The 26,235-nt window shown below is 44.7% G+C and overlaps 1 protein-coding gene across 20 annotated transcripts in view; it reads left to right on the top strand.

Annotated features, from left to right (window-relative positions):
* The window catches only part of LOC115163361 (elastin), a 94,898-nt gene that overhangs the window by 25,024 nt on the left and 43,639 nt on the right, over window positions 1–26,235 (top strand). For all 20 annotated transcript variants that reach the window (XM_029715176.1, XM_029715183.1, XM_029715179.1 and 17 more), the window contains exons 6-12: window positions 13,838–13,963; window positions 14,184–14,321; window positions 15,210–15,242; window positions 17,162–17,248; window positions 17,343–17,390; window positions 17,565–17,627; window positions 17,940–18,050. In XM_029715176.1, coding sequence (XP_029571036.1) covers window positions 13,838–13,963; window positions 14,184–14,321; window positions 15,210–15,242; window positions 17,162–17,248; window positions 17,343–17,390; window positions 17,565–17,627; window positions 17,940–18,050 — 606 coding nt within the window. The remainder of the gene's footprint in view (window positions 1–13,837; window positions 13,964–14,183; window positions 14,322–15,209; window positions 15,243–17,161; window positions 17,249–17,342; window positions 17,391–17,564; window positions 17,628–17,939; window positions 18,051–26,235) is intronic.

Below are 26,235 nucleotides of genomic sequence, written 5' to 3'. Positions count from 1 at the left end.
ACACACACACACACACACACACACACACACACACACACACACACACACACACACACACACACACACACACACACACACACACACACACACACACACATACACACCTTGGCCCTGACAGAGAACAGCAGCTGGTGATCAAAGTGGCGTGACAGCTGAATCACTGTCAGACGCGTGCCAAGCCTTGTAAAACGCTAGACTACTAAACGAATTGTGAATCCTGTCAGCATAAACATTTGACGAGTGTGTGTGCATTGGACGAGTCGGTCGGGACCAGAGAAAAGAGAACAGCTGGGCCCTGGACCTGGTCTCATCATTCCCCCCTAAAGCTAAGGTGAATTCCTCCTACATACCTTGTTGCTTTGCCAAACCTGGACAAAACTTCTTACAAATGTTTTGCTTTTCTAAATAGCCTCTTGTCAGTAAGAGTTAGCAGGGAGACTGCATAACAAGAAACATGGACAACATTGCTGTTTTTACAACAGTAGTTCTGTAAGTTCACTACGGGAAAAATATAGAATGTTTATCAAAGGTTAACTCTCGGTGGACTGAAGGATTAAGGGTGACACTCGAAGGAAGCGATGTGCTGCAGGCTCTCTCTATACTCTCTCCTTATACTGTAGGTCAGGACTGCAAGTCACTCTTCATAGGGCAAGGCTGCAGATCACTCCTCATAGGTCAGGGCTGCAGGTCACTCCTAATAGGTCAGGGCTGCAGGTCACTCCTCATAGTCAGGGCTGCAGGTCACTCCTAATAGGTCAGGGCTGCAGGTCACTCCTCATAGTCAGGGCTGCAGGTCACTCCTAATAGGTCAGGGCTGCAGGTCACTCCTCATAGTCAGGGCTGCAGGTCACTCCTAATAGGTCAGGGCTGCAGGTCACTCCTCATATTCAGGGCTGCAGGTCACTCCTAATAGGTCAGGGCTGCAGGTCACTCCTCATAGTCAGGGCTGCAGGTCACTCCTAGTAGGTCAGGGCTGCAGGTCACTCCTCATAGTCAGGGCTGCAGGTCACTCCTAATAGGTCAGGGCTGCAGGTCACTCCTCATAGTCAGGGCTGCAGGTCACTCCTTATAGGTCAGGGCTGCATGCACTCCTAATAGGTCAGGGCTGCGGGTCACTCCTCATAGGGAAAGGCTGCACGTCACTGCTAATAGGTCAGGGCTGCAGGCACTTATCATAGGGCAAGGCTGCACGTCACTGCTAATAGGTCAGGGCTGTAGGCACTTCTCATAGGGCAAGGCTGCACGTCACTGCTAATAGGTCAGGGCTGCAGGCACTTCTCATAGGGCAAGGGTGCACGTCACTGCTAATAGGTCAGGGCTGCAGGCACTTCTCATAGGGCAAGGCTGCAGGTCACTCCTAATAGGTCAGGGCTGCAGGTCACTCCTCATAGGACAAGGCTTCAAGTCACTCCTCATAGGTCAAGGCTGCAGGTCACTCCTCTTAGGGAAAGGCTGCAGGTCACTCCTCATAGGTCAGGGCTGCAGGTCACTCCTCATAGGTCAGGGCTGTAAGTCACTCCTCAAAGGTCAGGGCTGCAGGCACTCCTCATAGGTCCGCAGGCACTCCTAATAGATCAGGGCTGCAGGTCACTCTTTATAGGTCAGGGCTGCAGGTCACTCCTTATAGGTCAGGGCTGCAGGTCACTCTTTATAGGTCACAGCTGCAGGTCACTCGTCATAGGTCAGGGCTGCAGGTCCCTCCTTATAGGTCAGGGCTGCAGGTCACTCCTTATAGGTCAGGGCTGCAGGTCACTCCTCATGGGTCAGGGCTGCAGGTCAGACTGTACTGTACACAGCTGGGCTGACCTACTGTCTCTATTAGTCTGAAAGGATCTCACAGAACCAGGGTCAAACGTCTGACTCAATAGACTCCACATTATGATATTGCAAAATGAAGCAGTGAAATATTGGAGGGTGTTTCCCTGCTTGTGAGCTTCCTGGGTTTTGAAAAACAAAGACCGGCCCGAAGCTCTATTTTCATCCTTTGAAGAACGGATGTTTGTAGAAGCAGGGATGAGTGTCCTAACATGACTTCAGCTCCATGTGAAACTAAGTTTAACGATGTAAGAGAAAAAGGAGAGGCTCAGAGAGATGAGAGAGGATGGGGTTGAGAAAAATATTTTGTATTATTTTTTATTTCACCTTTATTTAACCAGGTAGGCCAGTTAAGAACAAGTTCTCATTTACAACTGCAACCTCTCCAAGATAGTTCAAAGCAGTGCGACACAAACAACACAGAGTTACACATGGGATAAACACACGTACAGTCAATAAAACAATAGAAAAGTATATTTACAGTGTGTGATTAGGGAGGTAAGGCAATAAATAGGCCATAGTGGTGAAATATTACAATTACAGCAATTAAACACTGGAGTGATAGATTCGTTCCAGTCATTGGCAACAGAGAACTGGAAGGAAAGGCGACCAAAAGAGGAGTTGACTTTGGGGGTGACCAATGAAATATACCTGTTGGAGTGCATGCTACGGGTGGGTACTGCTATGGTGACCAGTGAGCTGAGATAAGGCGGGGCTTTACCTAGCAAAGACTTATAGATGACCTGGAGCCAGTGGGTTTGGCGACGAATATGAAGCGAGGGCCAGCCAACGAGAGCATACAGGTCGCAGTGGTGGGTAGTATATGGGGCTTTGGTGACAAAACGGATGGCACTGTGATAGACTACATCCAATTTGCTGATTAGAGTGTTGGAGGCTATTTTGTAAATTACATCGCCGAAGTCGAGGATCAGTAGGATAGTCAGTTTTACAAGGGTATGTTTGGCAGCATGAGTGAAGAATGCTTTTGTCACGTCCTGGCCAGTATAAGGGTTAATTAGTATTGTAGTTTGGTCAGGACGTGGCAGAGGGTATTTGTTTTATGTGGTTCAGGGTGGTGTGTTTGTTAAAAGGGTGTTTGAATAAGTATTCCGGGGTTTTTGGGCACTGTTTGGTTTTCATGTATTTCTATGTTTAGTCTAGTGTGTGTGGTTCTATGTTGAGTTAATTGGGGTTGGACTTCCAACTGAAGGCAGCTGTTTGGTGTTGCCTTTGATTGGAAGTCCTATATTAGTTGGGTGTGTTTGTCTTGTATTTTGGGGGAGATTGTTCTGTGTTTAGCTGTGTGCCTTACCAGACTGTTTTTTGTCGATCGTAATTCTGTTTGTTATTTTGGGTGTTCATTCTGATAGTTAATAAAAGTCAAGATGAGCCTGCACATACCTGCTGCGTTTTGGTCCTCCTTCACCGACGACAAACGTGACAGCTTTGTTGCGAAATAGGAAGCTGATTCAATTTTGCATTGGAGATGCTTAATGTGATTCTGGAAGGAGAGTTTACAGTCTAGCCAGACACCTAGGTATTTGTAGTTGTCCACAAGTCAGAACCGTCCAGAGTAGTGATGCTAGATGGGCTGGCGGGTGCAGGCAGTGATCGGTTGAAGAGCATGCATTTCGTTTTGCTTGCATTTAAGAGCAGTTAGAGGCCACGGAAGGAGTGTTGTATGGCATTGAAGCTCGTCTGGAGGTTTCTTAAGACAGTGTCCAAAGAAGGGCCAGAAGTATACAGAATGGTGTCGTCTGCGTAGAGGTGGATCAGAGACTCACCAGCAGCAAGAGTGACATCGTTGATATATACAGAGAAAAGAGTCGACCCGAGAATTGAACCCTGTGGCACACCATAGAGACTGCCAGAGGTTCAGACAACAGGCCCTCCAATTTGACACACTGAACTCTATCTGAGAAGTAGTTGGTGAACCAGGCTAGGCAGTCATTTGAGAAACCAAGGCTGTTGAGTCTGCCAATAAGAATGCGGTGATTGACAGAGTCGAAAGCCTTGGCTAGGTCGATGAATACGGCTGCACAGTATTGTCTTTTATCGATGGCGGCTATGATATCGTTTAGGACCTTGAGCGTGGCTGAGGTGCACCCATGACCAGCTCGGAAACCAGATTGTATAGCGGAGAAGGTACGGTGGGATTCGAAACAGTCGGTGATCTGTTTGTTAACTTGGCTTTCGAAGACTTTCGAAAAGCGGGGTAGGATAGATATAGGTCTGTAACAGTTTGGGTCTGTAGTGTCACCCACTTTGAAGAAGGGGATGATCGCGGCAGCTTTCCAATCTTTAGGGATCTCAGACGATACGAAAGAGAGGTTGAACAGACTAGTAATAGGGGTTGCAGCAATTGCGGCAGATAATTTTAGAAAGAGAGGGTCCAGATTGTCTAGCCCAGCTGATTTGAAAGGGTCCAGATTTTGCAGCTCTTTCAGAACATCAGCTCTCTGGATTTAGGTGAAGGAGAAGCGGGGGGGGGGGGGGCTTGGGCAAGTTGCTGCGGGGGGTGCAGAGCTGTTGACCGAGGTAGGGGTAGCCAGGTGGAAAGCATGGCCAGCCGTAGAAAAATGCATGTTGAAATTCTCGATTATCGTAGATTTATCGGTGGTGACAGTGTTTCCTAGCCTCAATGCAGTGGGCCGCTGGGAGGAGGTGCTCTTATTCTCCATGGACTTTACAGTGTCCCAGAACTTTTTGGAGTTTGTGCTACAGGATGCACATTTCTGTTTGAAAAAGCTAGCCTTTGCTTTCCTAACTGCCTGTGTATATTGGTTCCTAACTTCCCTGAAAAGTTGCATATCGCGGGGGCTATTTGATAATAATGCAGTACGCCACAGGATATTTTTGTGCTGGTCAAGGTCAGTCACATCTGGAGTGAACCAATAGCTATGATCTGTTCTTAGTTCAGTTTTTTTAATGGGGCATGCTTATTTAAGATGGTGAGGAAAGCACTTTTAAAGAATAACCAGGCATCCTCTACTGACGGAATGAGGTCAATATCCTTCCAGGATACCCGGGCCGGTCGATTTGAAAGGCCTACTCGCTGAAATGTTTTAGGGTGTGTTTGACAGTGATGAGGGGTGGTCGTTTGACCGCGGACCCATTACGGACGCAGGCAATGAGGCAGTGATCGCTGAGATCCTGGTTGAAGACAGCAGAGGTGTATTTAGAGGGCAGGTTGGTCAGGATGATATCTATGAGGGTGCCCGTGTTTACGGATTTAGGGTTGTACCTGGTAGGTTCCATGATAATTTGTGTGAGATTGAGGATATCTAGATTAGATTGTAGGACGGCCGGGGTGTTAAGCATATCCCAGTTTAGGTACCTAACAGTACAAACTCTGAAGATAAATGCGGGGCAATTAATTCACATATGGTGTCTAGGGCACAGCTGGGGGCTGAGGGGGGTGTATAACAAGCGGCAACAGTGAGAGACTTGTTTCTGGAAAGGTGGATTTTTAAAAGGAGGAGCTCGAACTGTTTGGGCACAGACCTGGATAGCATGACAGAACTCTGCAGACTATCTCTGCAGTAGATTGCAACTCCTTTCCCTTTGGCAGTTCTATCTCGGTGGAAAATGTTGTAGTTAGAGATGGAAATTTCAGAATCTTTGGTGGCCTTCCTAAGCCAGGATTCAGACACGGCTAGGACATCAGGGTTGGCAGAGTGTGCTAAAGCTGTGATTAAAAAAACTTAGGGAGTAGGCTTCTGATGTTAACATGCATGAAACCAAGGCTTTTACGGTTACTGAAGTCAAGAAATGATAGCGCCTGGGGAATAGGAGTGGAACTAGTGGCTACAGGGCCTGGGTTAACCTCTACATCACCAGAGGAACAGAGGAGGTGTAGGATAAGGGTACGGCTAAAGGCTATAAGAACTGGTCGTCTAGTGCGTTGGGGACAGAGAATAAAAGGAGCAGATTTCTGGGCGTTGTAGAATAGATTCAAGGCATAATGTACAGACAAGGGTATGGTAGGATGTGAGTACAGTGGAGGTAAATCTAGGCGTTGAGTGACGATGAGAGAGGTTTCGTCTCTGGAGGGACAAGTTAAGCCAGGTGAGGTCTCCGCATGTGTGTGTGGGGTGGGACGAAAGAGCTATCTATGAAATTTTGAGTGGGACTGAAGGCTCTACAGTGAAAGAAAACTGTAAAAACTAGCCAAGACAGCAATAGACAAGGCATATTGACATTAGAGAGAGGCATAAAGCAATCACAGGTGTTGATCAGGAGAACTAAAATAACAACTTGGTAAATGGCGATGAACGGGCAGAGCGGGTCAGTTAGGTACATACAGGACCTGAGTTCGAGGCTGGGGCCAACAGGTAAACACGAGGTACCGTGTTATTGAAACAGTCCAGGGGGCATAAGCTGTGTAGCCGAGTGATCATATGGTCAAAAGAGCAGAAATAGGTGAGTCAGGGGGCTGTTCGGTAGATAGAGGGATGATTGAGAGAGAGGAATGAGAGAGACTGGAATGACGAAAATAACATAGGGAGTAAGAAAGAAATGAAAGAAATGAGTCAAACCAAGAAAAAGAAAGTGAGTGAGAGAGATAGAGTTGAGAATGAGAGTGCTTAGCCAACAGAAGACGAGCTGGGAGACGCAAGGCTCTGTTTACGTCCCAAATGGCACACTATTCCCCATATAGTGCACTATTTTTGACTAGAGCCCTATGGGCACTTTTGACTAGAGCCCTATGGGCACTGGTCAAAAGTAGTGCACTATAATTGGAATTGAGATGTATCCTTTGTCTCCTGGTGCACATGTTTCTCATTAGCAGAGCTCAGACCTGTCCTCTGAGCTGTCATAGGGAATGTGCGTGTTTGGGGACACATTGATGGCCCTTGGCCCCTGAGGGTGTGTAGTGAGCCCATCTTCTCAGAGACACCCTGGCCACACTGTGACAGACCACATCCCCCTGAAGGCCCTACCTCGCCCCATCTCCCATCATTCCCCTCCCCACCCCTTTGCACTCACTCTCCCCCAATCCTTCCCACCCCTCCTTCCCCTCTCCTCCTCACCCCATCCTCTCACCGTCCCCTCCTTAAAGTAGCCCTTTTCTCACCCCCTGCTTCTCCTTCCCCTCTCATCACCTCCCTATCCTCTCCCACCGCTCCCCTCCCCTCCCCTCGTCCCCCACTCCCTCTCTATCCTTTCCTGGAATGGCCTTCCACCGGCCAGAACTTGAGCCAGGCCTCCAGCCCTGAGACACTGAGGCCAATACTAGAGACTACAAGGTTTTCATATCAGTAGGCTTAAAAGGGAACATAGCTCCAAAATTTTTCATCCCTCAAGTTGTGTTTGTTGTTAGTTAGAGAGTTAGAAAGTTGGCTGTCAGAAGTTTTACATGATTAATTAACTTTTAATCCGTCTACCTGCATGTTTCAAGGCATGGCATATGAGGGTGCGGAGATGCACAAAGGGTTGGACCCTGGAGATGGAGGCGGTGGGAGCATGTGGGTCTGTGCAGAGGTGATGTCGTTGATGTTTGTGTACGTCTGTCTGTTGTCTATTGTCTGTGTATGTTTATATGGTTTGAACATTTTAATAAAATAGTAAAAAGAAAAAGTTGTTTGTTACGGTTGTTTGTTATCCTTGTGAATGACTCCACTGTGTCCAGCCCCAGTAAGATGGACTTTTAACTCAGAGGACTATCGATTCTGATGAGTTTCTCATGGAATTGTATCTGTTGCTTTAATAATGTATGTTAAAGATGAAACTGAATGCTGGATTATGACAAAAGTTGACTTCCTTGTGCTACAAGTTACTATATTCAGTACCAGCTGTGTTCTCATGATGGTCTCTTTGTAGTTGTGTTCCTGTGGTCTTGTTCGTTCTGCTGACCATGTTCTCACAGTTATTAGCAGTTTGCAGTCAGCGGAAGATGACTCTCCCCATGTGTCTCCTGGCCTGGTCTCCTCAACCTCTCTCACATGCACAGTCTGCCAGTGGTTCTGGACTGAAGGCTCCACCTCTCCCCAGTCTTTACGGTTTGCTGCCAGTGGGTCTAAAGCGAGCAGCCCTCTCCCCTGCCTGTACAGTTTCCCTCCCCTCGCCCCCCTCCCTCCCTCCCCTCCCTTCCCTCCCCTTCCCCTCTCCTAACCCTGCCAGTGTGTCTGTCTGAGCAGCCCCAACCTCTCCCCTGCACATTGTCTGCCAGTGGCTCTGGTCTGGAGCGAGCGGCTCTCTCCACATCCATCTGGCTGAGCAGCGTAAGTGTTGTTTATGCAGAGATGGAGAAATCTCTCTGCTCCCATTTCCCCAGACGTTCATGAAGCTAAATCATCACTGGAACGACCTCAGTAACAGTCACTATCAGACTAGGAGCTCTATTCAATCCGTATCGCTGAAGTTCAACGTTACAGCGTATATGTCGGCTCAATCAGAAATAACCTTTGCATTTCTATCGCACAATCTCTAATGCTTCAGCGATCCAGATTAAATAGAGCCCTAAACCTTAGGCCTGAGTCTTCTGTTGGCTCAGTAACAAAGTGCAAGACAATGGAGCCTGGAATAAACACGGTATGAATCAATCATAGTTAAACTAGATAATTTAACTAGATTTTATCACCTAATAGCTACGATATCACCCTATTATTTGGGAAAGCTGGTTGCATTATGCAGCTTCCAACTCTACATACTGTTACAAGCTTTATCACATAGACGTAATGGGTTTGTATGAAATGTGGGGGGGGTTATTATCTTATAGTCATTGTAAAGGATGCTTTGTGGGTGTCTTAGCTGTTACCTGCTGTGTATATGTTATGACTTGATTTGTTGTGTTATTGTGTAGTGTGTTGTTCATCACTGACAGTGTGATCCAGATTGCGGCCACGGCCACAGTGACCTGTTTAATGCTAGTATCATTTCTCAACCATGACTTGTCAGAAAAATATTCAGCAGGCCGGCAGTGAAATGAATATGTGGACCATCTGGGCGATGTTACCATGGTCACTGGTGTTTTCTGCATTTAACCCAACCCCTCTGAATCAGAGAGGTGCGGGGGGCTGCCTTAATCCACATCCATGGCGCCCGGGGAACAGTGGGTTAACTGCCTAGCTCCGGGGAAAAACGACAGATTTTTGCCTTGTCAGCTCTGGGATTTGATCCAGAAACCTTTCGGTTACTGGCCCAACATTCCTACCCGCCAGGCTACCTGCCGCCCCTAGATTGTGGTGGTGGGATTTGAACCCACGCCTCCGTGGAGCGTTAATCCAGTGCCTTAGACCGGTCGGCCACGCTACCCAGTATGAGAAATGGGTCTAGGGTATACTCCTGACATAATAATATCTCAGGAGTATACTACTGTATATCCCTAGACCCATCTCTCATACTGGCCAACACGTCTACCTGTTTATTATTATATTATTGCAGTGCTCAGCCCTGGCATAGCAACTATGGCATTCCTTTGGACCAGGATGAAAAATTACCAGGATAGCGGCACGTCAGAACCTCTTACTCTCTCCTGTACAGAGCCTAAAGAAAGTCTGAGGAGAGCTAAAAGAAAGGGAGAGTAGGAGGCTGTGTGGTCTGTTTGAATGGGAAAAGAGTAACGGGGTGACATACTATATGAATTGTCGCATAAACAATGATGTCATTCATCGCAAACTCAATGAGTGGATATGTCATGACTCATGACTCACGCAGCTTTGTATGAATGAGAACGGTAATCAAGTGTAATAAGTTCTTCACATGAAGGCATGTCATTAGACAGATGTTGTCATGGCGAGATGGAGGATGGAAGTTTGGTGGGAAGGTTAGTTAGAAGCAGGCGGTGCTGGCGTGAAAGTTTATATGTAAGCGTGTGTGTGTGTGTGTGTGTGTGAGTGAGTGGATGTCACTAGGCAGGGCTGGGCTTGGCCCAGTGGCTTCGCTGTAATCCACGTAAGTACAATGGATCGTTTTACAACAGCCTGTAAATTGGAGCCATTCGAAAGAGCTGCTCGCCCCCTCAGAGTGTGTGTGTAAATGTGTGTCTTGGTGTATTTGGGTGGGTATTAGCGTGTGTCGTGGTGTATTTGGGTGGGTATTAGCTAGTTTATGCGAACACGTACATCGCTGCCAGGCTCGGCACAGAGTATACGTCAACCGCAGGACAAATAAATCCGAACCCGGACCAATTCTTATAACGACCAAATGTAAATAACCAGAAAATAGGCTAGGGGGTCAAAAAAAATGCCTCCAATTGCTCCAGCTTTTATTCCATTCATTTGGGCCTAGACACTGGCTTAAAGGTATAGACACAAACTGAATGAGAGATGCCCAGATCCCTGGGTCTGAAACCACCACCACTCTGGCCTGTTTGTAGAAGCCAAAACTCCCTGACAGTTCAGTACTTGGGGTCCTCTGGCAGGGACGGGGCTTTGGGACATCTCTCTGACAACTCCATGGAAAGGAAGGAGAAAACAAAGGGCTCACCGCCAACTCAGAGCCTGGCTTGTTGTCACCGACCAGGGTACTGTGTGTGTGTGTGCGTGTGTGTTTAATCAGTCCAGCATGCATCTTAGATCCGCTCCACATAGCTTCTTCATGACTGACAGCTTGGAGAACCTGGAAGTGACAAGGAGCAGGGGAGTTCACCAGAGGGAGAGAAAGGGGGATTAAGGAGGAGAGAAGGGGGGTGGGACGAGATGACGGGGGAGCTACGGGGTGTCCCACTCACACCATCTGGAATCACCGCTTGTACCTAACGTCACTCTTCCTTGTCCTTCATCGTGCCCTACTAACACAAGAATGCACCATACCCACTACATCATCCTACATCATGATCATTTGATTACTGATACCATCGGCTGTAATGACAGCGCAAGACATCTATTATGATGTGTAATGTGCCTATAAAGTGGAATTTTACATCAGTCCACACCTGAGGCTGGGGGGTGGAGTCCACCGGTCAGTCACAGCTAACCACAGATTCTCCTAGGACATGAGAGCAGATTGTAGCTTTAATGAAAGACATCCACAGGATTTCAGACTCACGTCTTATCAGAACATCAGAGGACAATCTCAGACTGTGTCATTACTAGTGTTGGTTTTAGATCATGGCTGACTGTAAGCCTGGTTATCCTACCGTATCATCTGTCCACATCCTTCCACATTCTCTAGCTATTCTATAGCGACCGGGCTGCTCACCATGCTCATACAGAGCCAGGGCTGAGAAAGTAGAAGCCTATAGCTCTGTTTGGCTCTACATTTATAAACTCTGGCCTCGATAATCTACCGTGACTCCGGGGGGGATATCACAGGCTAGAAGTGAGAGAGTGGGGAGAGTGGATCCATCTTTCTCCTCCTCATGGTTGGCTCCCTCTGCCTGCCCCTTTTAACACAACAGGCCTGATGTGCAGAGCTGCTGTGACCCGATCTCACCAGACTAGATTAGATTATAGAGAGAGAGAGAGCGAGAGAGAGAGAGAGAGAGAGAGAGAGAGAGAGAGAGAGAGATGAGAACTCTTGATTATTGGATTGCCTTGCCTAAACTCTGTGGTAACAGAGAGGAGAGAATAGGACAACATTTTAGAAACTCTATTGAAATCAGACCCACTGTTCTCCATTACATGACCTGTACTGTAGCTACAGAATCGATGACCTGAAAGCATTCATTTGTTTCGCCAGTTTGTCTGGCCAGCTACAGTCCAATGTCTATGTAGTATGTGATAGGTACATTGGTCCAATTTGTCATTCAGAGCGAAAGTATGATGCATTAAACTTAGTTATTATCAGTCACCTTATCATTTTCTGTCTCTGCCGCTCTCTCTCTCTCTCTCCTGTGCTGTGCAGGATTGTTTTTCTGTCCCATCTGTCTTGTATTTAAAGTCTTTGACCTTTTCACGGCTTCTCTCGCTCTCGAAGTCCACTGCCGGTTTGGTTTCCATTAGCCCTATGGCTCTGCTGTGGCTCGCATGTCTCACCTAGACAGACAGCCATTTTGTCTCACGTACACCATAGTGACCTGTCAGTAATCTGCTAATTGAATGTCTTAACCTCAAATAACATGTCTTAACATCAAATAACAGCACCTTGGAGGAGAAACAGTGTGTTTCACAGCTAGTCAAGGAGTTTCAATGTGTGCGGTTCATTACAACAAACAAACTTGGGTCTTGCACTACACTCGCTTCCAACAAGTTAATGTGTGAGCTAAGACAGGCATGTTTGTGTGAACTGACATACTGTAATAATATACCTCAGACAAAGGCCTGCCTGGATAAATATGACTAAAACAACTTTTGTACTGAGCTCGTATGTGTCTCGATGATACAATCTGTAGAGGGTTGCCAATGAGCAATGGTCCGGACGGAGCATGTTGCTGTGTTCTCTTATCCTTAAAGAGAAAAAGACATGACTTTGAGGGCATTACGGTTAGTGAGATCCAGTGATGTTGGAGCCAGAAAAAAATGGAGTCCTGTGGTGACTGGGAAGGCCTTGCTGTCTCTACTGTGTTTGAACCTGGTGTGAGAGTCTGCCCACTCTTTCTTTCTTCTTCTCTTTCTCCTTGCCTTCCCCCTCTTTCACTCTCTCAATTTCAATTTCAATTTAATGGGCTTTATTGGCATGAGAAACATATGTTTACATTGCCAAAGCAAGTGAAATAGATAATAAACAAAAGTGAAATAAACAATAAAAAATGAATAGTAAACATTACAAAAGTTCCAAAAGGATAAAGACATTTCAAATGTCATAATATGTCTATATACAGTGTTGTAACGATGCTTTCTCTCTTGCTCTCACACACACACACACACACACACACACACACACACACACACACACACACACACACACACACACACACACACACACACACACACACACACACACACACACACACACACACACACACACATGTTCCCTCTCAGGAAGGGTTGGTGGAGTCTGCCTTTCTTCTCCTGGCCTGTGATCAAAGGGTTCAGTCAGCGTAGCAGGTGGCGGTCAACCCTGAGCGCTAAGCGAGTCCCACACAGCCAAAGAGAAAGAGAGAGAACGTGTGTGTGCCTCTCTCTCACACACAAATACATACACACACACCTCAGACTGGCCCGTGCTCCTCTCCTAAACAGAGAGCTGCCAGTGAGACATTCCAACCCTCTGTGCTGGTCTTTTGTCTCCTCTGAGAGCTATGAAAAACCAACAGCTTTGAGATAGACTGGCTGTCCAACCCCAGGCCAAGGGAGTGTAATGTACCATTTAGACTAATAAACGACCCTGTTTTGCCTCTTCCTCAGCCCTGTGCTGCCTCCTCATCACCTCCTTGTTTCTACGAATGTCTGTTGGTTGAGCAATGGAATGAAAAGAAGGTTTAAAGGAGGTGGATTAGTACAAGGCTGTTTAGCTTAGCGTATGTCTCGCCTCTTCCTCCTCCTCCTCTTTCTCTACTCTCCTCATCACCTCCACGTGTCAGCTGTCGGTTGAGCAATGGGAGGTGGAGCACGGATAGGAGGAGGTCTGGAGGACCTAGCTTAGTGTGGTGGGGATGTCAAGGCCTTGGCAGGACATTACCCACAATTGTTTTGACTAGAGGATGAAACCCTGTCTTGTTCTATCGCTACCCCTTGCATTCCTCCTCGCCTCTCTTCCCTCTCTCCACCGCTGTCTGCGGACAGCTGGGCCATGTCCGGAATCATCTGCCTCCTCTCTACCCTCCTTCCCCCCCTTCTCTCCCACCTCCCCCTCCCGCTGTTCTTGTCAACAATAAGAAACCCAAGCTGGAATATGACTTAATTTCTGTATGATTACCATGTGGGAAGAATACATTTTTCTCCCCATAGAGACTGTTGCAGCATGCCAAAAACCTGTTGCCGTGGCAGCCACTAGAGATTAGCTGTTGCTCTCTCAGCCTCTGACTCCCTCTAGTAGGCACAATCTGACATTACCACCACCAGCACTCCTTGAGAACTACTTTATGCAATCAAGTCAAACCTCTATTTTCTGTGCACAACCAATGCACTTCATGTGGATCTGAAATGATGTTGTTCACTAATACTGCCTTATACTCTCTCTCCCTCTCCTCTCTGAGGTTATGGACACCTTGGTGCTGGTGGTGTTGGGGTTGGTGGTCTTGGTGGTGGAGGATATGGAGCTGGTCCTGGAGCAGGCAGTCTAGGAGCAGGAGCCCTTGGAGGAGGATACGCTAAGCCTGGAGGTACAGTAGCAGTGTCACTTCAGGTTCAGGTTCTTGGACCACCAATAGTACTGACCCTGTGTCTTAGTGCTGTTCAAGATAATACTATGCTAAAAGACCACTTAGGCTACCGATCATTCCCAGCCACATTCGAGCACTTCACAATATGACACAATGAGACACTGAGAGTGTTAAAGGGTTGGATTAATAACCACACATGGCTTCTCTCCCCTCTCCTCAGCTGGTTATGGAGGAGGCTCACCGTATGGAGGCTCGCCGTATAGAGGAGGTGGTGCTGGGGGCTACTTCCCTGGAGGTGGGCTGGGACAGAAGGCAGGACCCAAGCCAGGCTATGGGGCAGGAGGTGGACTACAACCAGGTACTGTATAGACAGAAGACATTTTCAAAGCCATGCTTCTCTATCAATCAATCAAATGTATTTATAAATCCCTTTTTACATCAGCCGATGTCACAAAGTGCTATACAGCAACCCAGCCTAAAACCCCAAACAACAAGCAATGCAGATGTAGAAGAACGGGTGGCTAGGAAAAACTCCCTAGAAAGGCAGGAACCTAGGAAGAAATCTGGAGAGGAACCAGGCTCTGAAGGGTGGCCAGTCCTCTTCTGGCTGTGCCGGGTGGAGATTATAACAGTACATGGCCAAGTTGTTCAAACGTTCATAGATGGCCAGCAGGGTCAGATAATAATAATCACAGTGGTTGCAGAGGGTGCAACAGGTCAGCACCTCAGGAGTAAATGTCACTTGGCTTTTCATAGCAGAGCATTCAGAGTTAGAGACAGCAGGTGCGGTAGAGAGAGAGAATCGAAAACAGCAGGTCCGGGACAAGGTAGCACGTCCGGTGAACAGGTCAGTGTTCCATAGTCACAGGCAGAACAGTTGAAACTGGAGCAGCAGCACAACCAGGTGGACTGGGGACAGCAAGAAGTCATCAGGCCTGGTAGTCCTGAGGCGTAGTCCTGAGGCATTGTCCTCTGGGAGGGATGGACCAGCATTGGTCTACGTGATAGTATTTCAATTTATGTTTTAGTCATTTAGCAGACGCTCTTATCCAGAGCGACTTACAATTAGTGTTTTCATCTTTAGATAGCTAGGTGAGATGTTTTGTATAAAAAAAACATTTTATTGCCATTCAATAATGTTGCTATGGATTTATCTGTATTGTGTAAAGCTATAAAACAACCAAACACACATAAATCACAACAAACTATAAACCAACCTACATTTTGTTTCTGTGTTTCTCTACAGGTTATGGCGGTGGTGGATTACAGCCAGGTCTAGGTGAGTGGCATGGGCACCATGTTAGCACCCGGGGTGCCATGAATAATTGAATCCTACAGTCGCAGCAGCCATTTTAGAACTAGTGATCTACTTTTTTTAAAAGCACTCTCTAACTGTACAGCTTTCAATAACTTATATAGGTTTGTGTGCTCACATGCTGTGAGAAAAACTGTCACATCAATTGCATCCAAACTTTTGACATGATTTATAGATTGGTGTAGATTGTTATTATTAAACAATATTGCCTGAACTACGTTGTTTTACACGGAACCCAAACCGGCTGCACGCGTGCGCCATCGTGCATTCATTTATTTTGTCCCCCCACACCAAACGTGATCACGACACGCAGGTTAAAATATCAAAACAAACTCTGAACCAATTATATTAATTTGGGGACAGGTCGAAAAGTATTAAACATTTATGGCAATTTAGCTAGTTAGCTTGCACTTGCTAGCTAATTTGTCCTATTTAGCTAGCATTTATGGCAATTTAGCTAGTTAGCTTGCACTTGCTAGCTAATTTGTCCTGGGATATAAACATTGAGTTGTTATTTTACCTGAAATGCACAAGGTCCTCGACTCCGACAATTAATCCACACATAAAACGGTCAACCAAATCATTTCTAGTCATCTCTCCTCCTTCCAGGCTTTTTCATCTTTGAACTTATATGGTGATTGGCATCTAAACTTTCATAGTATTACTACACCGACTGGCAACACAGTTCGTCTTTCAATCACCCACGTGGGTATAACCAATGAGATGGCACATGGGTACCCGCTTCTATAAACCAATGAGGAGATGGGAGAGGCAGGACTTGCAGCGCGATCTGCGTCAGAAATAGAAAGGAGTTCTATTTTAGCCCTTGGCAACGCAGACGCTCGTTGATGCGCGCGAGCAGTGTGGGTGCAATAATTGAATAACATAGATTTCTAAATTTATTTTGCAATACTCGCACACGCGACGCAAGTGTTGTGGTCAGCCTATTAGAGTATGTTCAATGAAGGGTATCATGGCCTAGCATTATGGCAAAGAGCCTGCGTTTAAATATTGGTTGGCAGTCGACAAGGCCCTCAGTCACAGGCCGATACAGCTCTTGTGCAATGCTCCTCAACCCTATCTTGACTCTTTTCATGGGATTCCAACAAAACAATCCCATTCCATCCAAACCCCTTTCAGTGAGAACAGCAGCATTCCTCTCCATTCTCTCTATTGCCAGACTTCCCTTGTTTCTTTGAATCCCTTCGTTCGTTCACCACATACAAAAGGTACTGCGTAATGTCTGTTCCTTGGAGAGAAGGATTGGTGGATTTTAATATAGAAAGAGAAGGTTAAACAAATAAATGAAAACTTTTATCCCGACTGCCAAGCCCTCAAGAGCCAGAGCTGACAGTTAATTTCCTGCGTATGGGATAACCAAAGAGCCAAAGAAATGAAGCATTTGATGAGGCAAGACAAATACCATGCATTATTGTGGTCTGTGTCCCAAATGGCACCCTATTCCCTACATAGTGCACTACTTTTGACCAGAGCCCTATGGGCCCTGGTTAAAAGTAGTGCACTTTATACGAAATAGAGTGCCATAAAGCCTCTGCCTATCAGAACAACTCTGGATAAAAATTAGCATTGTCCACATTCTTTGATCACTGTGATGATGATGATGATGATGATGACAAACTCAGGGGGCCCTGGAGGCGCAGGAACAGGTGCTACAGTGCCCGTAGGAAATAAGAGACACACAAAGCTCAAATCATGCCATCCAGTCCTACCTTTTCTCTTGACAATGTTCAATGTTTTATCATTATCCTCTAGAAGTGTAATGTACACTAGCTACGCTGATTCACAATATTGACGCGGGACTCACTAGTATATGAGTAGTTGTAACTACAGTATGTAATGTCTCTACTTTGTATCTCTTTCAGCACCTGTTATTCCTCAGACTGGCCTACCTGGAGGTGGGCTGGGACCTGGTGCCGGAAAAGGAAAGGCTCCAAAAGGAGGAGTACCAGGTGAGTGTGTGTTTATATAACTATGGACGTGTACAAAATCTGATGAATGTCATTGGATGCAGTATAAAATCATTGATTGCGTTGGTCTTTGCAGGTGTGGGGGTGCCTGGACTTTACCAAGGTGGCCAGGTGCCAGGACAAGGTGTGCCTATTCTCTTCCTCTGAAAGTCAAACCCACATAAATCACATTATATCAAAGACTGTTTAACCATATCCTCCCTTCATGGATTTAATAGAGGTTGATGTAACTCAGGGATTTGCATGCTGTGATATCCATTCACTTGCTAATTCTCTGATCCCCTTTACATGTCTGCAGGGTTTGGTGGTCGTGGAGTGTTGCCCGGTGTGGCCACTGGGAACGGACTCAATCCCAAATCATGTAAGTCAATCATGCTTTTAATAAAACATGCAATAACTTATTTGATGACATGACATTTGATTGGGATACCTGTAACATGCATGCATCTACAGATCACATTGTTTTCATGTCTGTCTGTCTGTCTGTCTGTCTGTCTGTCTGTCTGTCTGTCTGTCTGTCTGTCTGTCTGTCTGTCTGTCTGTCTGTCTGTCTGTCTGTCTGTCTGTCTGTCTGTCTGTCTGTCTGTCTGTCTGTCTTTTTCTTTCTGCCTACCTGTGTTTGCCTGCCTGTCTGTCACCTGTCTGTCTGTCTGATATGATTTGTCCTCTACAGTGCCAGGTGGAGGACAGCAGGGACCAGGAGGCTCGGGTCGTGTTGGTTATGGAGGACCAATGCAGCCAGGAGTATTCCATGGATACCCACTCAAAACACCCAAAACACAAGGTTTGTCATCGGACAATTTAATGACTACTAATGATTTATTTTCTACTATCAATTCACAGGTAAAATGTTGATAATGAAGCTAAATTTTTGAGTCTTTGCATTGCCGTCATGGAATCTATAGAAATGGACACATAGCTAGTGTTAAAACAAGTGTATTATCATTTGGCGTGTGCAGGTAAACTGGAGGTGGCAATCCTCCATTAGTTACTAAAAAACAACTATAACACTTCTGGTGGCCTTTTGGCAGAGATGCACGTATAGTTTTGAGTTCTGTCTCAAAAGTCCAAAATTCGTAATGAACTCCTGACAACTGGCCTCTGAACCATCAAAATGCTTAATAACATGTACCTACGCGGCTGAGGACACTCAACTAAGGCACAGGGAAGCCTCCCAAACAAAGGAAGACACCGAGACAACTAATACTAGTGAGGATAGAAAGAAAGAAATTCTCAATCCAATACATTTTTATAGAAATTTAGCAAAAATAGAAAAGATCTTGCTACCATGGAAAGGAAAATACCTGTCTATTTGTGGAAAAATCACCCTGATTAACTCTTTAGTCATATCACAGTTTACCTATTTGCTTATGGTTTTGCCAACACCTGCTTTTTAAATTATATGAACAAAAAATATTCAATTTTATTTGGAATGGCCAGCCAGACAAAATTAAAAGGGCCTACTTATGCAACAAATATCAATTCGGAGGGAATAAATTATTAAATATTAAAGCATTAGACCTCTCACTAAAGGCATCAGTCATACAAAAAGTATACTTAAATCCGAAATGGTTCTCTAGTAAATTAGTAAGAATGTCTCACCCCATGTTCAAGAATGGCCTTTTTCCCTTTATTCAGATTACAACTGCTCACTTTCGGTTATTTGAAAACGAAATCATCTCCAAAATATAATTATTTGTTAAACAAGCCTTAGAAAGTTGGTTTCAATTTGAGTTTAATCCACCTGAAAAGACAGAACAAATAATACAACAAATATTGTGGTTAAACTCAAATATACTGATTGATAGAAAAACTTATTTTTAGATAAAATGTTTAAAAAGGTAACATTTTTGTAAATGATGTCATACATAGAGTTGTCACACATGCAGCTAACGCAGACATATGGAAATGTCTGCTCTACCAAAAATTCCAACCAACTAATTGTAGCATTACCACAAAAATGGAAGAGGCAAGAAGAAGGGGGGAAAAGTAAGGAACTTGTCTGTTGGCCCTGCATTAAAGACCATAAATGGTTAAAGAAAATTGTGATAAATAAAAACATATACCAATTTAATATAAGGACGAAAAAAATTGACAGCTGTGCCATATAAATTGCTAAATAGTTGGGAAGAGACTTTCGATGTACCCATTCCATGGCACAAAACAACGCCGGCTTCAAAACTATACATTTTTCAATTTAAATGAGTATTCGAAATTCTTGCAACCAACAGAATGTATCCCCCATATATATAACAATCTTCCCAGCTCTGCAGATTTTGCTGCGAGGAGGCAGAGTCATTAGATAATTTATTGTGGTACTGTCCATATGCAGCTCGTTTTGGTCACAGGTCCAGGAATGGCTGAAGAATTGCAACATTTACCTAGAACTAACGCTGCAAATAGCAATACTGGGTGATTTGACAAGTCATAGTCAATCAATCAATAATATAATAGTTATTTTAGCAAACATTTGTATCTGTAGAAGCTATGAGAATAGAAAGGTTCAGTACCTTTGTGAAGCATCACAGCACAGTTGTAAAATATATGCTAAATAGAAATCCAAAATGGATGGTGTTAAGCGATAGATAGGAGGGGTTGAATGGAGCTGAAGGGTGGGACTAATAACAACAAGATAACCAATGTAAAACATACAAGGTTTGTAAAATGTATATATACGTTCAGAAATGTTGTGAAATAGCACAGTAACAAATACAAATCAAACTGGATGGATGCCTATGTAGACATTCCATAAAAAATCTGCCGTTTCCAGCTACAATAGTCATTTACAACATTAACAATGTCTACACTGTATTTCTGATCAATTTGATGTTATTTTAATGGACAAAAAATAGCTTTTCTTTCAAAAACAAGGACATTTCTAAGTGACCCCAAACTTTTGAATGGTAGTTTATATATTTACCCCAAAAATATATGGGGGATTGGAAATGATGCAGACAATTACATTGATGGAAGCAACAATCTATCCACAATATTAAAGCTGATCCACAGAGAAAAATAAATAGAAAATAAAAATACCAGTGAGGATACATCCAACTCCGCCATATTGAATGTTCTGAATCAACAACAAACTTTGATGCAGACAATGGTCAAACAAGTGGTTAAGGAATCCCTGGAGGAACTGCTTTCAGGAGAAATTAAATCACTCAAGGAGATGGTGGAAGCCTCCAACACATCTATCTTAAAACTCTCAAACGACATTGCCAGCCAATCTGTCACATGCAAGTCTCTGGAGCGGCACTGTGATGAGATGCAGGTTAGCGCCAGGGCTGCTACAGACAACATAGCCACCTGCCGAGATGCAGTGAAGCCACTGCGGGATAAAATTACGTCGCTTGAAGACAGAGAGAGGAGCAGGCGAGAGACCTCCATCACTTCCCGGAGGAGCTCCTATGTGCCCTCATGCAGCCGGGAAAACAGTCTGTAGGTAGGCCTGCAGCAGCATGGCTGCGTTGGTAAGGCGGCCAAGAGAGCAGAGGGACCCATATGTAGCTTTCAAGTCCACATCTGGGGTGTATCGCCTTCAGTCGCGGGTTCCGCCCTGACAGAGGCCCAGCCCTCCTGCAAGACCTCGCAGAACTCAGCAGAGATGGGGACAGATGGCGAATCATCACTGTCCACCAGTTGATGTCCAGTGCAGTGGCTACCCAAGTGAGTAGGCTCCTCATAGCCTCTTGAGCCGCTGTGGGCGATGAAGCCCTGCTGGCGGCTTCTGATGGCCTGTCAGCCCCGCTCACGGTGGTGAACAGTGCCAGCATCATCCCCCAGGAACAGCCTATCACTGGCCAACAGGGTACAGCTGTCGTCGCCGTCGTAGCTATCAACCTCCTGAAGTAGGGCATGCACCCTCCATTCAAGATGGTCCCATCGGTCCAACTCATGCCCCCGTCCAGGACTGGCAGCAGATGGGCTCTGCCTGTGATGGCTCCGGCCAGTCTTCCTGGGAGGGGTACTGGGCCCAGTAGAGGTAACAGCTCGCTGCCGCACCTCTCCTGAAGGAGTAAGCTCGTCCGCAGCCTGAGCCCGAGCCTTGCCGACCCACTCGCACATGACCTCCAATCGCAACAGGTGCAGGCATTCTGAGAACACCACACAAAACAGGCATCCAGTAGGGCACTCCACCGCCCTCTCCGCGTGGCTCAAACCCAGGCCGTGCATAGACGAGGTATGCGGATCCCCATCACAATTGTCACAAAGGGAAGCCATAAGCTCAGCCAAGCCAACAAGGCCAAGGAGCAGGGGTCCGACGCCCTGGGGGAGCTATGTTTTGACCCGCTTGGAGGAATTAAACAGGGTAATGGATAAATAACACAGTACCTCTGCAACACAGCAACCAGGTAATATAGGGGGGCGGACCCCAGCAGTGACACAGGTGTACACGGGAGTGAATCTGTAAATCCTCACCTCGGATGTATCCCTCCGCCGCGGAGTGATACCAAAATATTGGAGTGATCCAATATAGTGAATCATAATGGGGCTACGGTCCAAACACTTAAAAGCACACCCTATCCCTCAAATTAAGTGGACACTTCTGATGACGTATCATGACGTCTGACGAGTATACACTTGCAGGGCAAGGGGCGTTGGTGGAAGGAATGATTTTTACATGGACACCCTTGGCTGGAAATTCGTCACTCGTTCATGCATCGATGATTGTGTTTTCAGCCACTGGTGGCTTGTGGGTGCTTTATATGCGGTACATTCAATTGAGAGCATGTCTACTTATATTAAATATATAATTATTAATATATGCCTACTGTATGATGGCTAGCAAATTAATTAGCTAACTAACGTTTGCCTGCCTAGCTGGAACTTCTGAAGAAGGGAAATGTTTTATTTCTACAATTTCCAAAAGATAACCAAACAAAACCATATTTACTTTTTACATAGTAGCAACATTACAACTTATTTGCATTCCTTTTTACTCATGTATGTTGACTTCTCCATTGATGTTGTTTTTAAGTTTTGGCAGACGTTTCTTAGCAATTGTCGCGAATTGAATTATGGGGATTTTCAGGCCCAGTGTCACATCCTGAACAGTAAAGGGGTTATTTGTTATTATAGTTTGGTCAGGACGTGGCAGAGGGTATTTGTTTTATATGGTTTTGAGTGTGTGTTTATGTAGAGGGGCGTTTTATTTATGTTTCCAGGGTTTTTGGTTTAGTTCTATGTTGTACAGTTCTATGTCTGTTTCTAGGGTGTTTATTTCTATGTTTAGTATTTGGGATTGGGGCCTTCAATTGGAGGCAGCTGGTTATCGTTGCCTCTGATTGAAGGTCCTATAATTAGGAGTTTGTTTGTTTTGGCGATTGTGGGAGATTGTTCTTTGTATTGCTGTGTGAGCATATAAGACTGTTTGTCGTCCGTTCATCGGTGTTTTGTTTTGTTTCGTTTCGTGTTTAATAAAAATGAGCATTCACATACCCGCTGCGCCTTGGTCTAATATTTACGACGGCCATGACACCCGGAGTGAACATAATTGTACAATTGGAAAGCAGACTAAAAACGAGGGCTGAGGGGCATTGCAAACTTCCTTTGCTTGGCTAATCATTTGGACCATCCTCCAAGATGGCGACGGGTATTCCCCCAAGGGCATAAGGCGAGGGTAGTTGGACGAGGGTGTGTCTTTTCAGTGTTTGGACCTACCAGCCAAAGAGAGCGGCTGAAGCTATAGACTTCCGCTCTTGCGGGTGGTTACTTTATTTGTTTCTATTATTGTTCAAACCCAGCTGTCAGAGTTTGTTCACAAATATGTATAATGGGGCGTAATATTTTTCCCCTGTTTATATTGAAGTAGGAGTTAATTCAATTTCTTGTTTATTTTGTCCTGCACTTATCCATGCATTCTATATGACGAATGTTTTTAAATGAACCGTGAGCTCATCGTGATGTCGTTAAATTCCCGTGGTTTGAATTCCTCTATCAAGCGTACCAAATGCCAAATGCTCAATTCTAAGCATTTGGTACGCTTGATAGAGGAATTCAAACCACGGGAATTTAACGACATCACGATGAGCTCACGGTTCATTAAAAACATCAGTCGCAAAAAGGTTGATATCAACCCTAATACAAGAAACCCACCTGTTAGATAGGTCTCATGTTTCATCGCACGCTCAAACTGATCAGGCTTCTGGTGATTTCATCTCATTTGCTGCAGAGCTCGATATTTTAGATGCCTGGCATCTAAGGAATTTGACTGTCAAAGATTATACTTTATTTTCTTCAATACATAATAGATTTTCACAGATAGACTACATATTTGTATCTCCCTATATAAACAGGTGTATTCAGACAACCGAGCTGCTCCGCATAGTCATTTCTGTTCATGGAGCTGTCCTGTATAGTATACAGGACAGCTACAAACAGAAAGGTGCCAGAAGATGGCGCTTCAAAGCAACATTGCTGCAGAATATGGCATTTTTGACACAGCTTTCAGCAAAGTTGAAAGAATTTTTCTTGTTTAATACAGATACAGCCACATCCCCTCGGTCACTTTGAGAGGTGGCAAAATGTTTTTTAACTCGCAGTAAAAAAGTAGTAGATCTGGAAAAACAGATTGCTCTGGTTGAAAACGAGCAGAAACAAAAATGTACAGAGCAAAAGGGAAAGATTTGAACAACACTAAAACACGAGTATAACACTTTACTACAGTCTAAAGCAGAATTTATAATGCATCGCACAAGAGTAACATACTATATTCTGAAGGGGAGAAAGCTAGTAGACTTTTGGCTGCAAGGCTTAAGCAAAATGAGGCCTTTTCTTGTATCAATACAATACAAACATCATCTGGTAAGATATCACATGACCCGGCAGACATTTATGATACATTTAGGCAGTTTTATTCCCAATTATATACATCAGAGGCGGATCCTGATCATAGTAAGATGACACACTTCTTATCATCATTGTAACTTCCCAAACTCGACAGAGAGCAATCTGGATTCCTTGACTTAATCTTGACTAACGCATTAACATCTATGAAAAGAGGCAAATCACCAGGACTTGATGGTTTCCCTCCTGAGCTGTTTCTTGAAGTATGGGATATTGTTGGGCCACTAATTCTTGGTTCTATCAATCATGCATAAAAAAATTGAGAATTCCATAGAGACCAAAACACCTCACTGATTATAGTTTTGTTAAAAAAGGGCAAATCTCCCCTAGACTGTAAAAGATATAGACCTTTAAGCCTTATTACAACACAGCTCAAGCTGTTTGCAAAGTTACTTGCCATCAGATTAGAGCTGCTTGTAGGACATCTAATTAGCAATGATCAAACTGGGTTTATAAAGGGTCGTTTAGCCTCAGACAATATTAGACGTGTATTCCATATCATAAATGAGTCCGAAAACAACCCAGTCCCTGCTGCAGTTTTTAGTTTGGATGCAGAAAAAGCCTTTGATAGGCTAGATTGAACTATTTATGGTGTGTTTTGAAGGCCTTTGGTTTTGGTAAAGGATTTATCTCCATGTTAAAAACGTTGAATTCTGCATCCCAAGCAGTTGTGCAGACGGGAAACATTCTATCCAAGACTTTCTGTGTACAACGTTCCACAAAACAAGGATGTCCATTATCACCTACACTCTATGCACTGTCTTTGGAGCCCCTTGCTCCAGCAATTAGATTGGACCCACATATTTCACCCATCAATATTAAAGGTACCCAGAATAAAGTGTCACTCTATGCCGATGACACCTTATTGTATTTCTCAGACATCTCAATTTCCCTTCCACAGATTCTGACATTATTTACTATTTTTGGTTCATTCTCTGAATATAAAATAAACTGGAAAAATCTATACTGGTTCCCCTTAACAACCCTGCGAAATTGCTTTCTTTGCCTGCTGCATCCCCAGTGCAGTGGCACGAGGCAGACTAGTTATTTGGGCATATGCATACCCACCAAATTTTCCCAAGTTTGCAGAAGGAACTATGTCAAAATAAAATAGGAGATCACCTCTTATTTGCAGAGATGATCCTCCCTTAAAATCTCATTACAAGGTAGGATTGCAATACTAAAAATGAACGTACTCGGTCGACTAAATGTTATTTTCTCTATGCTGCCTATACCACCTCCACCAAAATACTTTGAGGAATTAAAGTCAATGACCTCAAAGTTTATTTGGAATGATAAAAAGCCACGCATTAGATATGATACTCCTACACGGTTAATGGGAACAGGAGGTTTGTCTCTTCCAGATTACAAATTATATTACTCATCTTTCCAAATAAAATCCTTGAGAGTATGGTCTGATGATTCTATTGCAGCATCTTGGAGAGGCATAGAGGAAGCACTTGTTGCACCGCATAGACTTACAGATCTAGTTTTTTCGGGCATCAAGATAAAAACGGCATACAAAAAAATTTGGTTCAATTATTTCCAACTCACTACAAGTATGGTACTACGCTGAGAAACACATTGGCAACACAAAGAAGTTCTGTGATTCTTCTCATAACTATAAGCTGCTGACAAACAATAAGCCTTTTGTGTACCCATTGTGGGTGGATAAGGGTGTGCATACCTTGCGAGACATGTATAATGATAAGGGGCTAATACCTTTCCAGGACCTCAAACAAATGTATTCACTTCCAGGCTTTCATGGTTACTTTACCTACAGTTAAGATTTTCGTTAAAAACTTATGGTGTAGCATGGGATGCCCCGTTAACATCCCACATAATGCTGACATGGATAGACCCCTCATTAACTTCTAGAATAGTCTCTGCCACTTATGATTGCCTGCTGTCTGTTAAATGCGCTACATTGGGTTTCACTCTAGTATAGAACCGCGAAATGCAGGGATTGGGGCACGACATGAACTGGGATGCCATTTGGGAAAATGTATCTGTTACCTTTAAAAACCCAGCACACCAGCTTATACATTATAAGATTATACATAGAAGTTATGCAACCCCATTTAAACATTTTAAGATGAAGCTGATTCCTACTCCGTTAT

Source organism: Salmo trutta, chromosome 26 (genome assembly GCF_901001165.1).
Source record: "Salmo trutta chromosome 26, fSalTru1.1, whole genome shotgun sequence".
Taxonomy (NCBI): Eukaryota; Metazoa; Chordata; class Actinopteri; order Salmoniformes; family Salmonidae; genus Salmo; species Salmo trutta.
Note: the sequence above shows the minus strand (reverse complement) of the source record. Positions and strands in the feature narration are given on the sequence as shown.